Raw genomic sequence first — 13,796 nt, forward strand, 5'->3', positions numbered from 1 at the left:
CAATGATTCCTTCTGCTCTTAATTCTGAAACAAGCATGACTCAATTCATGGCCTAAAACCTATTAAATCACTGCCTGGTCTCTATATTAGCTCCAGTTTGATAACAGTAGGGGAACGTGGGCATCTGAGGAGTGTGTTCTTGCTCCATACCACAGCCTCTAAGGTACCAAAAGGTTGCCAATAGGTCACAGATGAGCACACCTGTCCAGAAAGCTTAATGCCATTAAGCACTGGAATATAAATGTACAAGCAAGCAATACAAACTGCAAAGAACCAAGAAGAAGGAAAAGGTGCTATCGCTATTACAGGCAACAGGATGTTAGAGAAAAGGCAGTGTCTAATGAGGTCTTAAAAAGGTGGATCAACTAGCCACCTTTGGCTGTGGTGGGCTGGGGGTAGGGACAGGTCAGAAAAAGCAGGTGCATTCATTTCTCTCCCAATACAGCTGCTTCTCCCTAGCAAGCCATAAAAGTTTAATCTGTCAATTGCCACATATACTCAGCTTCTTAGTTGTACAAGTTTTATAATGATTTTTTTCTCATATTGAGCTACTTTCTTGCACCGAGCAAACAGTATGTTGTGATTATAACTCTTCATCAGGAACTGACAGCCCCTGGGCCTAAAGGTGCAGACTTGTAATCTCAGCATCTAGGGATGCTGATCACCCAAAAGATCCCAAATTGCCAGTGGTTTCTGCCTTACTCTACAACAGGCTTTGTGCCTGTAATCTTATAATCCAATCTGCAACATATGACTTTTTTCATTATTTAACTTGGGCATCGCTTGTATGTTTTAGATGTCAATCCTTTATCAAACACATTACCTGGCAACATTTTCTACTGATTTGTGACTTGCCTCTTCGTTTCCCTAGACCTGTGTTTAAGGACCACAACTTCAGCTGATAAACTATTATCTTCTGTAAATTCGCATAATCTCTAATCCAAAATCAAAAGGCGTTCCAGCAGGTCTGTGTCCAGAGATTCTAGAGTATTTACACTGAAGACATAAACTTTGTATCGAAATTGGTATTGGTTGCAAATTAAGTATTGATCTAGTGTGCATTCAAGGATCTAATTGTCAGAGTAACAATTTTTGTAAAAACTACCATTTGTCCACTTAAGATCAACTGCCTAATTTATTAGCATTAAGCGGCTCATAATAGCCCTGTAAAGACCCATGATTCCTCTAAGGTCAATAGTGATGTTCTTTCATTGGTGCTATAGTAACTGGTACCTTGTTCATCTTAGTCAGTCAGGTAAAAGTTTATTAATATTCTCACAGCAACAAAAGCAGTTTTCTCTTTCACCAGCTTTTATTGCTTTTCTGATCTCTATTTCACTGATTCCACCGTGATCATTATTCTCCCTCTGCTTTGGGGAGATAAATGTGATGCTCTTTTCCAATAGGCTTAGATTTTTAAGTTGAGATCATACGTTTCTTTGCTAAAATGTCTGTTCCAGGCTCAGCCTTTTCTCCCACACTGACTTATCTGTATCCCACAAATTTTGATGTTTTCATTTTCATTGATATGAAAATAAAAACATTCATCTTCTTTGATCTATAGATTATCCAGAAATATGTTGTTTAATTTCAGTTTTCTAATTGTACTTTTGTTCAGTGTCAAGGTAATTGCTCAGTAGCCAGAACCTCCACCTTCAATCCTTTTACACAGACTGTGCATCTCTAATGGGGAGATTATGCTCATGGGTTGGCCTTTCATCACCTTAAAATGTCCCTCTTTGTCTGTAGGAAAAATACAAAAGTATATGTCAGGATTAATTATATTTTTATCTTGCCAAGTTTTCTATGATTAATGTTTACCTATCCTTTTACATTTGCCCTGTTGAGTCACTAGAACTTAATTTCATTTGTTCTAGATAGTATACAGTTGACTCTTCTCTTTCTACCCAGTCTGGAACATTTTTTCTCTGGTGTCTTAAATGCAGAGTGTTGAGAGGATGAGGTTTTATCCTATCCATCGCTTCTTTTCAAGGATGCTCACACGTTTTCCTGTGATTCTACTCAGCGCCAACTTTGCATTAGTCTTCTTCAGCATACATGGAAATACAAGCATATACTGTTGATTTTTAATCATATTATACTTTGTGCTTATGCTGGATATTATAATATATAGGTTGATTATAGTTTGCTCCAGGTTAATATTGTCTTAATATTTATTAAATGTAGCTTTTTCTCTATCACACAAACATTATCTATATGTCATATATCCAACAGTGTTATAATCACTGCATTAAATAGTTAATATCTTACAGATTGTAGAAAATATCATAGAATTGCGTATATTTACTCACATGTGGCCATTTCCAACATTCCATTTTTTTTACACTAAAAAAAAAAGTGTATTTGTTGCAATTTGCACCCAGCCCGGCACGCTTCCCTGAGTATTTCACTCAAGTTCTGCTGATTTGGACATAGTTCTGGCCTCATTTCCAAAGGATCGTTTTGTTACATGCAGAATTTTAATTGACAGGTTTTCATTTTCTTCTCTTTTGTTTTTTGAATATGTCAGTACCTTCCCTTCCTGCAACTGCCAGTTTAGATGAAAGGTCACCTCATGAGTACAGTTTTCTCTGCTATAATGAGTTGCTTGTCTCTCTTCCTACCATCAAGATCTTCCTTTGTCTTTTTCTTTATGCAATTTTACTTAAAAAAAAATCTACCAGTGGGTCCCTTGGTCCTTCCTTTAATTGTAGCCTATTGACATGTTTGGAGCCATGGAACTTCATGAGGATTTAAAAATCATGCCCTGCCTAATCATTTCTCCTCTTTCCATTACACAAAATGCATCCATTTTCCAAAAGGACCACTAAGAAAGCCAATAAGTTTATATCTATAAAATGTATTAATATAACTATGATTTTGCAATATTTTTCAACTAGCCAAGAAAAACTAAAGTGAAGACTGCATTATTTTTGAACCAACACTTCAGGTAAAAACCTCAGTTAAAATTTTTTCCTAACGAAATATACAACAAAATACAATCTATTTATCTCTAGGCCTCATCTTCTTCTATGCAGCTTAGATACATCCATACTGAAATAGAAACTCAGGATTGTTGAGAGAAATATATGAGGTAGCATGTTTAATAGCATGGCTGGGTAAGAACTGAAGAACACAGGGAATTTTGGACAATTTTAAGTATTCAGGGCTTTGATTTCAAATAATAATAGCAGTAGCCTAAATTTTTTACCTACTGGAAAAATCCATAATTGCATCAGCAGTGTTTTTACACACACACACACACACACACACACACACACACACACAGAGAGAGAGAGAGAGAGAGAGAGAGAGAGAGAGAGAGAGAGATGCTATAACGAGATTTGAATTTACCATGCTAAAATAGTTCTTTTAAACCATTAATAATATTCCTTTATGTCTGTCACTGAAAAAATTAACATGAATTGCTATAGAGCCTTTTACAAATGACAGGCAAAATTTTGTAAATGGAAGGAAAAAAAATCCATGAGTCTAGACTATGAATCTAAGTAAGTTTATGTAAATTGACTCAATTGTTATTCTTCATGAGTCTGAATACTGTAATGGGTGTCTGCCAGCTAATACCAACAAAAATTGAAAGCTGTTGGATCACGTGACTTTACAACATATGAAAACAGTGGGGTTTTTTTTTTCAGTTAATTTTGAAAATTAAAATTTGTATTTTAGTCAAGCAGATGCTTTCTTGCCTAGTTAAATTTGAAAAAAATATTACATTTCATCTTGTTTTGTCAACTGGTAACGTAAGGTAAGATATTTTTGTATTGAAGACCATTTTGGAAGGATTGTATAACAACTGTTACTTGAGCCTACTTTTAATTGCCTAAAATTCTCTATAGACCTCTTCAGTTTTTTACCTTGCCAAGCTATTAAAGATGCTACCTCATGTAATTCTCACAACAATTCTATGCTAAATGCAGATAAGAATTATCTTTAAGGTGCAGATAAGGAAGTTGAGGCTTGGGATAAGTAAATAGACCTTTGTAAAATAATGTCCTAGTAAACAGAACTGTAACTGGAGGCTGCCGAGGCGAAAGTGTTTATATGAAGATAATCCATTTCCGTAGACGGTTCATTTCAGAAATGAAGAAACTGAAAGTGCAAAGACTGAAGTATTTCCTCATGACCAAAAGGATAGTGGCACAATTGCCACTAGCACTCAACATTCTCTGACTGACATAGTGTCTTTCCAAGTCTCACCTCTCTCTCTTTTAGCTGTCTTACAACAATCTGTATAACTTTGATCATATGGGTTTGTTTCTCAACAAATACAGAGAAGATCTGGAATATATTCAGGTATTTTGCTGCTTAATCTTCATTGAGGGTCTACTATGTACTCAACAGTTCACCAGACTCTGTAGCTAGTGTTGGTGTCTCTTGGCAAAAATATCTAGCGACTCCAGGTTCTTAATTTGTAACATGAAAATGATAACTTCAACCTACCTTACAGTAAAATATTCAGACTACGTACCTGCATGTGACCAGTAAGATCTTTAATTGAAACATAATTGGTCTGAGCCATCAACAGCACGGCCATGTAAACATGGCATGTGACTGCCAGATAACTAAACTCCCTGTGTCTTCCTAGTCTCCGTCCTTCTCCATAGGCTCCTTTTTAGCATAGGCTCTATTACCCAGCCCATGTCCCAAGAAAACCCTTGGATGTCATGAAGATCCCATGCCCATGGCCATTGAGCTCCATGTCTGAACAGACACTTCACCCTGCAAGTTTATCCTCTTCAGAACCACACATCATCTAAAAACAGCACTTGTCTTTTTTCTCCCCCAACTATTCCATTACTTTTTAGTCTCTCTTACACCAGCTACATGATCTAAACCAGAAATAGAGATGAATGAAATCATGCTTATCGAAGGGCGAGAAGCCCTGCAACCCACCTCTTACTCAGTCCTCTTACTGAGGACTGCATTTGCTGAATTACTGAATTTAAGCAGCAAACTTAAATTCTCTAGGCAAGAGAGTCAGCTATCTTTCTCTGTGGAAAACAAAGCCTCCTTCCTATGTTGATATTTGATGATCAGCAAGGAAAAAGAAGGAGGTGAGTATGTGTGTTGGGGTGGGGGATACATCATCCCCATAATATGTCTATGTTATCCACCAAAAAATAATCCCTATTCAAGCACCCAAAGACATCACTCAAGGCATCTAAGTCTGAAATTTAGGTTGATAAGATCTCAGGGCAGCTGAAGGATGTACATTCAGTACCTTCAGAACCGAAGAGACCAAAGCAAGCTAATACAGAAGAAAACTCATACCCCTACAATAAACACTCAGAGACATCAGAGAAAGTAACTCTTCTTGATCCTTCTTTTGAGAGCATTCCTTAAATTCATCATTTACATTTTTTGAGTGTTTATTTCCTGGTAATGCATTTTTTTATTTCCAAGAAATTTCATTCTTTGATAGTTTTTATTTGATAGCATCATGAGTTTGATGACTACATCTTCTGAGATCATTAAAGTTAGTAGTATTTTCATCCTCTTTTATAGATAAGGAAACTGAAGAATGGAAAACTTAAGGCTTTCTCAGAATCAAACACTCAGGCAGAAATCCAAGCAATTTTTAATCTATATATGTTGGGCTTGAGAGTTCATACTAAAATAGTACACTAAGCTGATGCTTGCTGGTCACTGGATCTATTGACTACAATCCAATCTAAGAGTCAAGCTAGAGCCTCACCCAGCCACAATTGAGAACAGATAATCTCTATGGCCTGGCTTTGCTTTCAAAATAGCTCATATAGGATCATTGCATTTTAAACAATCCTGGCTTTAAAAATAATATGTCAAAAAAAAAAGAAGAAAGAAAGAAAGAAAGAAAGAAAGAAAGAAAGAAAGAAAGAAAAACAATTTCAGAAATGCCCAAGCTCAGCTCAAAACTGGTAAATCCTAAACTTACTAAGACCACTGATAGACAATTTACTCTGTCACCTACTGCATTTGATCAATTGTTGTGTTAATATGGAGGAAACATAAAATTTCACTTGATGTTCTTATTAATTCTGAAATCGCTACAACAGGATTAAACAATTCAATTTTGACAAGACACAAGTATGGAACCACAGCAGTCCTCTCAGCCCTCTCCAACATTGCTCTCTGGATCTGTTACAGAGGGAGATTGTGTCCTGGGAGCCCCCTTCCCCATGGTGCATACTCTCTCAATGGAGTCCTTCCAGAAAGCCAAGCAAAGTGCCATCTATGTCAAATAAGAGAGAGTGGAAAGCCCTGTCAGCAATGAGAGGCACTTTCTCTCCATTAGGGGGGATTGTGGGAAATGTGCCCCAACATCCAGTCCTTTGACAATAGGACTTAGTTTATAACCAAGAATGATTAAACACATATCAACTCAGTACTACTTGACCAGCGAAGATGGATATTCACTAGACTCTCTACCTGGACAAAACGGACTCTTGTGGGATGGACTGGTAAGCTAAGATTTATAATATTTTCTCTTTTGAATTAATGTGTCTAACATTACAATAATCAATATGAGGAGCTGTCAAAAATACACCTTTATCATTCAATAAATATATTTAGTAGCCTTTGGAATCAGTTTTGCCTACTGCCAAGCTCAAACTTACTACCAATGTCGTAATCATGCTAAGTGATTAAGATGGATGGAGTAACACAATCCATCTCCTTACAAGCCACAGACCTCTAGTCTTGTGGAAAAGTCATATTTTTACCCAGAAAATGAAAAATAACAAAGAGCCGAGTCACTCTGAAGAATGGCAATGAATACTAATGTCCACTCATTTGTCACACACGTATTTCTATTAAGAGGGTAAGAACAGCAAGTGTGATCACCCTACATTGCACATCTATCTGCTAAGCTTTGGAAGGACAAGGATCATCTTAGCTTCCTGCACTTTCAAATGTATCTGTGGAAGTGACAAGAATAAAAGAACTGTAGCTCGTTGAAAACTACTTCCCCAAACTCCTGTCTACCTGGAACTTCAGAGTGTGGCTTTACTTGCAAACAGTCCACACAAATGTAATTAAATAAAATAAACTCACACTAGTTTAAGGTAGGCCTAAGTTCAGTGATTGGCACCTTCCTAAGAATAGGGTGAGACACAGAGAAGGAGGCCCTGTAAACACAGAAGCAGAAGGCTGAGTATACACACACACACACACACACACACACACACATCAAAGGACCCCAAGATTAGAATCGCCACGGCCCTTCTACACTTGGAGAAGGGAGGAGATGTCAGGGGCAGTCCTGCTTATATACTGAAGGCCTAAATCAGCCATAAGCCTAAAATCAGCAATAGGCCTGACATACATGCCTGCTAACACAAAGTCTTGGGTCTCTATGGAAAAACACTGAAACAGAGGGCTATGAACTATTGTAAACAGGCAGCTTTTGTGGAAATCTACCAGCCTGAGTAGTCATAGACCTTGTAAATAGTCAGCCTTGGCAGATAGTACCAACTTAGATAAGGACAAGTGAATCATAGGCAGAGTCATAGTGACCTGTCCCCTGAACCTTCACCCAGTTATACCCTGTTCTGAAAGATATCTGTACTCCCCCTGAACACCTATGCACCTGTGTCATCCCCTTCCCCACATCCTGCCTTTTTGTGTATATAACCCCTGTGTTAAAAAGTAAAAATTATGATTTGATAATAAAATAAAGATAAAAAAACAAAAGAAACAAACAAAAAAGGAAATTAAAAAAACAAAACAAAATACAAACTATCTTCATAGGATAACTAATGAAGTACACATGGAAACAGTAAAGAGACGCTCTGGCTGGTCCTGAGCTCACTGAGTCCACCTTAGCTGCCCACTCTCCTACACTCACCTCCCACGTGCTAGAACTATGGCCATGTGCCACAATGCTCGCCAAACAAGGGTGCTGTTCTCTTCTATGCACATTTTGTTTATCAAGTATTTAGATTTCTGTGTATGCTTACCTAAGCAAAGTACTATGCATTCAAGAATCCATAGAAATGACGACTGTTTCCCTTGCCTTGACGGTCAGAAACCTGAAGAAAAATTCTGTGATATCAGATCTACAAAGCGATAGCACAGGATAAGGTAGTGAAGGGTAGGATCCTAGGACATTTTATCCACTCCCTTCCAAGCCTCACGCGCCTCTGTCAGAAGTACCACAAACTGTAGATACCACACAAGGACTCTAAGTTAAAACAGAAAAGCGGACCTTTGCCAGTTACGTCATTTCACTAAGCTGCCATCAAAGACATTGTAAGTTTCAAAGTACCTAAACCTAAGTTAAGCCGCTGTATGCGCTCGATCTTAACAAGATGAAATTCAAAGTCCGTCTGGAGACACAAATCTAGGCAAGATTAGGGTTGCTAAGCATTTCCATTTCGTGTGACAATTTTGTTAATGTCTAAATTCCAAGTAATCCAAGTGGGAAGTGGGAAGCAGGCCCTTGAAATCTACTTCCCTGAGCACCGTGCTTTCCTGATCCTCAATCTTCATGCCGCTGACATTGTAAGAATGAAAAATTGGGCAGAATACCGGAATAGAGTAAAATCAAATTCCAGCTCTCTCCCTCTCTCATTGACCCAGCTATAATGTCCCTCCACAATGGTAAATTAGTCTATTCCAAGTGCCACACCCTCCCAAATGTTTCCTGTTCTACCACTCAATATACCATTCAAGTCACTATGTGTGTACTTCTAAAGCTGTGACTGACAACCAGCCAGCGGTAGCAACAGCCTTTGTATCTACAAATGAAAAAAATAAAATAAAATAAAAAAAGACAGGAATAGAAGTCAGGGTGGGAATATGCATCTAAAACAGACCCATTGTTCAATTATTATTATTATTATTATCATAAAGTCATTTTACTGCTACTAAAATAGAGGAAATGAAGACATGCTCACAAGTTTGGAATACTTGTTGCTCTTACAGAGGTCCAAAGTTGAGTTCCAAGCACTCACACGGCAGCTCACAATCAGGAACTCCAGGTCTAAAGGAGCTGACACACTTTCATGGTCTCTACAGTCACTGAGTATATACCTATATTTCATACATTCATACACATAAAATACAAATAAATATTTTTTTAAAAAATACCACACAGAAGTCAGGCCTTATTAGAAAGATTTCAAAATATAGTATTTAAAGAAATCACAATGATTTTTGCAATGGGTCACCCCAGACCTCAATAATTCTGCCACCACCGTCTGTCTATCACAGAAACGTGGGAAATCTGAATTTCAAGAATCCTCAGGAATTCAGAAGCATCACATCAATGTAGAAAGTTCATAACCAATGACACAATCCAACCTTTACCTTCTGCAACAAAGGTTTCCAGGGCCCTAAACTATGAAGTTGTGTTATGGACTGAACTATGGCCTTCCCCATCAAAAACATTTTGTATGCTGAAGCCCAAACCTCATTTCCTTAGTGCATGGCTGGCTGTGTGTATAAAGAGAAGTAGTTAAAATGAGGTCATTGAGCTCTACCTCAGTATGAGCAGTGTCCTTATAGAAAGAAGATATTTGTATAAGGACAGGCACAGAATAACCCAAGAGACAAAGGGACAAGATAACCCATCTATGAGCAAAGAAGGAATCCTTGAACAGATCCTCTCTCACATTTGTATGAAAGGAAGTCATGGTTCCTTGGCATTGCACTTCCAGACTCGAACACTATGAGGCACTAACAATCATACATCATCTGATTAGGCAATACCTCATCTGAGGTACTGTGTTCTAGAGGCCTGGCAACCTGCTAAGGCGGTTTCATGTTGTTGACACAGTTAAAACACAGAATCCTAGACCCCAAACGCACTCTCTATAGATTGTCTCAGCTAGCAGTCAACCTCTGGTTTGCACGGAGAGTTGTTGGCCTCAAAGACATTGATCTTGCCTCTTACTTTTGCTCTCTCCCTTTCTTTGGCCTCTAGTGCCATCCTCCTGGACCTCAAGGTGTTCTGGCCATGCATATTACACTGTCCATCTTCCAGAATATTGAGCCAAATACATCTCTGTTCTAAATTTAACACAATAAAACTGAAAATCTCATGATTTTAGGTGTGTCTGGCTAAAATATGCTGTTAATATTCAACTGCTGTGAGCTCCACCCCCCCAAATCATTAGGTATTTTGAAATAGATATCTCATGAACTCAGAACTCAAAATGCTCAAACAAAACACTCCTATGGAGCAAAACCCACTGACTGTCACATGACCAGCTACTAATTGAAACCACCTTATGAAAATCATCCCCACTCTCTACTCTGGGCAAAGGCACTTAGTGTCTACATCTGCTCATTTTCTGTATTGTCTGGACAGTAGCTTCCCCATCCTGTCGTCAGCTTACCATCTTATTTCTACCTGGAGGTCCAGCTGACATCTTAGCACACTTCACTAGTGGGGAACCTTCGTGAGGATTCACAATGCTTCTGAAATGACCCGGCATCTCTACGGCATGGCATGTGGTTCTTTGACTTATTATTTCAATCTCCTGCCTGCGACCTGGATGACATATTCCGTACGAGCACCATCTGTATCGAATACTCCAGCTTATTTACTGGCTCTAGCTTAATGATGCTCTCTGCAAGTCATTGTGTAAGCTGTTACAGGGACGGTGTCAGACAAGGTCACTAACGTCATTACAACTCTACATATGAACAGAGTGGGGGGAGAATATGTCACATTCCAGTAAGAACTGTAATAGAAACGATCAGTGTAATTGGCATGGGGAGCTGCAGGAAGACAGGTGAGAAAAGAGTTAGCTGCTATTTTACACAGGATGGCCAAAGGAAATTTCTCCGGGAAGAGAACATTTGAGTTCATAGTTTGTATCTAGAAGCAGCCAATGAAAAGCATTTAAGACAGTGTCAGAGTGCACATGAGGACCCTGAAATGAGACACTATGGAACAATGCAAAAAAAAAGGAGCCAGCGACCTTGGTCCAGGTTGTAAAGGAAGCACTAATAAAACATGGCTTGCATTTTTATATTATGATAGTTTCAAAGTAGAGAGGAGACAATAAGAATGGCAAAGAAGTAGAGAGTATAATGTAAGAGTCACTGCCACAATCCAAGGAAGAGCAGACAATGCCTGGGCCGAAGTGAGAAGACATGAACCAAGTGTGGACAGAGGTCAGCCACCTTTTAGAGGTGTACCCAACAGAACTACTGTTGCTTAATTTGGGTGGGCAACACTGGGCATTACCATTACTCATGTAAAGAGACACATGGACTGTGACAGACCAGAATTAAATTTGATTTTTAGGCAATTTGTTATACCAGCTGTACTTAGTTGTGATATCTTATTCTTCCTAGAGATTGTTGAATTCAAGGGGAAATCTCAAAAAGGTTGATGGATGCATGAAATGGACATGCAGACAGGGTCTCAGCTCAACAAGCACATGGATAGAAGTCAACCGCTTCTAACTGCTATTTAAACTTAGGAAACGAATGAATTTACTCAGAAGTGAGTGTTTATCAGAGCAAAGAAGGCTTTCTTCTCTCCTTAGACTGAACAAACTCAAAGGTCAGCACAAGATCAAGAGAAAAGCAAACCTGCCTGGAGTTTCGGATGTTGCAGAAAAGATTCTCTCAATCATGTGCAATCTGCTAAAAGGTTAGACAAAGGAACCCAGAAAAGTACATGTTTGGTTTAGAATAAGGAGTCAATGAATACACTTTCTAAGAAGCTTCAGCTAAATGGCAATACAGAAAGTCAAATGGACAGCAAGAATGAGATGAGAAAGTGGGAATAAACAGGAGTCAGTAGAAGTGTCCTGGCTAGTTCTACAACTTGACATGTGCTAGACATGTGCTAGAGTCACTTTGGAAGAGGAATACTCAATTGAGAAAATGCCCCTACCAGACTGGCCTGTGGTAAATCCTGTGGTACATTTTCTTGATTGACGACTGGAATATAGGAGAGCCTAGCCCATTGGAGGTGGTGCTGCAGCTGGGCAGGGGGTAGTGGGATGTAAAAGTAAGCAGGGTAATCCAGCCTTGGGGATCAGGTAAGCAGCATTTCTCCATGGCTTCTGCATCAGTTCCTGCCTCCATGTTCCTACCTTGCTTGAGTTCCTTGCCTGACACCCTTGAATGATGAGCTGTGATATGGAAGTGTAAGGAGAATAAACCCTCTCCTCCCCCAAGTTGCCTTTGGTCACGGCATTTTATCACAGCAATAGAAACCCTAACTAAAAGAGGAAGAGAAAGAACAGCATCATCTTCATCATCAAATGACAAACAGTCCAGATGATAACAGAGTATATTTAATTTGTCAATACTGTCACGAAATTAGGTGCCAAGTCGACAATACATCATTTGGATCGGCACAAGACCTTTCACTGGCCTATTTGATGGGAGAATAAACTGAGGTCTTAGAGATGGATAATTTGCATTTTTAAATGATATAGAAGTGAAGCTATTAGTCCTAAGCATTGTGGCAGTGAACTGTAAAATTTCAAGTAATTAGATGGTTCTCGGTAAGAACTGAAACCCTCCTATACATGAGTGAACAAGGCAAAAGACAGATCAACTTTATTTCATAAAACTAAAGCCTTATGCAAACAACAAAAAAACTACTACGTTATAAGAGAAGTTTTAGAAAAAATAACAGGAGGAGCTCAGATATTATAACATTAGACATTCAACAATGTAACTGCAATGCTCGTCATGCCTGGAGCTGCAGAATACTTACCATGCTATAAACAACACATAACTACAGGATCAAAGAGAGAGTATCGGAGTGCCTACCTTCCCTGATGGCTGTGAAAGGTGTCCCCTCTTCCTCCTGAAGCCTGATCACCTTTAGAGCCACCAGCTTCCCGTTTACCCTGCAGGAAACCAAAGAACAGAGGAAAGTGACTTTGCAGAATTATATGTCTGTCTTGGTTCTAATCATACTCCCTAACATTTCTATTCTAATGCAATTTTGCATTACCAATGTCAGCGGCTCAATTACTCTGCCATAGTCATGCTGAATTCAGCAAGGCTGGTAATTCTAGATCATCATGAATACTGGTATTGTAAATACACTTGTAATAGCCTAAGATTGAACTTGATTATTTCTGTGAGATAGTTTTCTTTTCTTCCAGTGAAACTAGAGTTCAACAAAAACTACCTGAAAATGAATCTCAGTCTAATTAAAACCAAATCAATGTAGAGAATATTACCCTTTGTTTCTCAAAGCTGCACCTTCAGTCTTGAATGGGGTCCTATAACCCCATGGACAGAGATTGCCACTCATCTTAACTCCCTTCTTTTCTCTCTCAGCCAACTCTCACCTGCGCACACACACACACACACACACACACACACACCACCACCACCACCACCACCACCACCATCTTTGGCATTTTTTAAATAACAGCTTCTGAATACTACATTTGATACAGTTGTGTTTTATGTTCTATGATCAAAAACTTGATGAATATACTATTACAAATTACAAAAGACGTAACCAAAGCAGATGGTTCTTTTAAACACTTTCTGCATGTTTGTCAGTTCTAATCAAAAGTAAGATTACACTACAGAGATAATGTTTTATTCAGTCAATTCTGTCAACTATCAACATCAAAGAAATAACTATATATTCCAGTCCTCTTGATTGCTTTATTTTCTACATTTACTATGCCAAATGGAATATTTTCTTTGGTTGCATGGTTCATTAAAATGTTTTAAAGGAGATATGAAAATATAAAAAGTACAAAAATTATTTAAAGAAAAACAAGCCATCCTAACATGATCCTTCAGCCACCCAGCTCCTATGATCTGAAGCCAGCATTTATCACTGTTCAGATATACTC

The 13,796-nt window shown here is 38.5% G+C and overlaps 1 protein-coding gene across 5 annotated transcripts in view; it reads right to left on the minus strand.

Annotated features, from left to right (window-relative positions):
• The window catches only part of Cdk14 (cyclin dependent kinase 14), a 532,454-nt gene that overhangs the window by 341,321 nt on the left and 177,337 nt on the right, over nt 1-13,796 (minus strand). For all 5 annotated transcript variants that reach the window (XM_034518915.2, XM_076913083.1, XM_034518917.2 and 2 more), the window contains one exon: nt 12,745-12,824. In XM_034518915.2, coding sequence (XP_034374806.1) covers nt 12,745-12,824 — 80 coding nt within the window. The remainder of the gene's footprint in view (nt 1-12,744; nt 12,825-13,796) is intronic.

Source organism: Arvicanthis niloticus, chromosome 15, assembly GCF_011762505.2.
Source record: "Arvicanthis niloticus isolate mArvNil1 chromosome 15, mArvNil1.pat.X, whole genome shotgun sequence".
Taxonomy (NCBI): Eukaryota; Metazoa; Chordata; class Mammalia; order Rodentia; family Muridae; genus Arvicanthis; species Arvicanthis niloticus.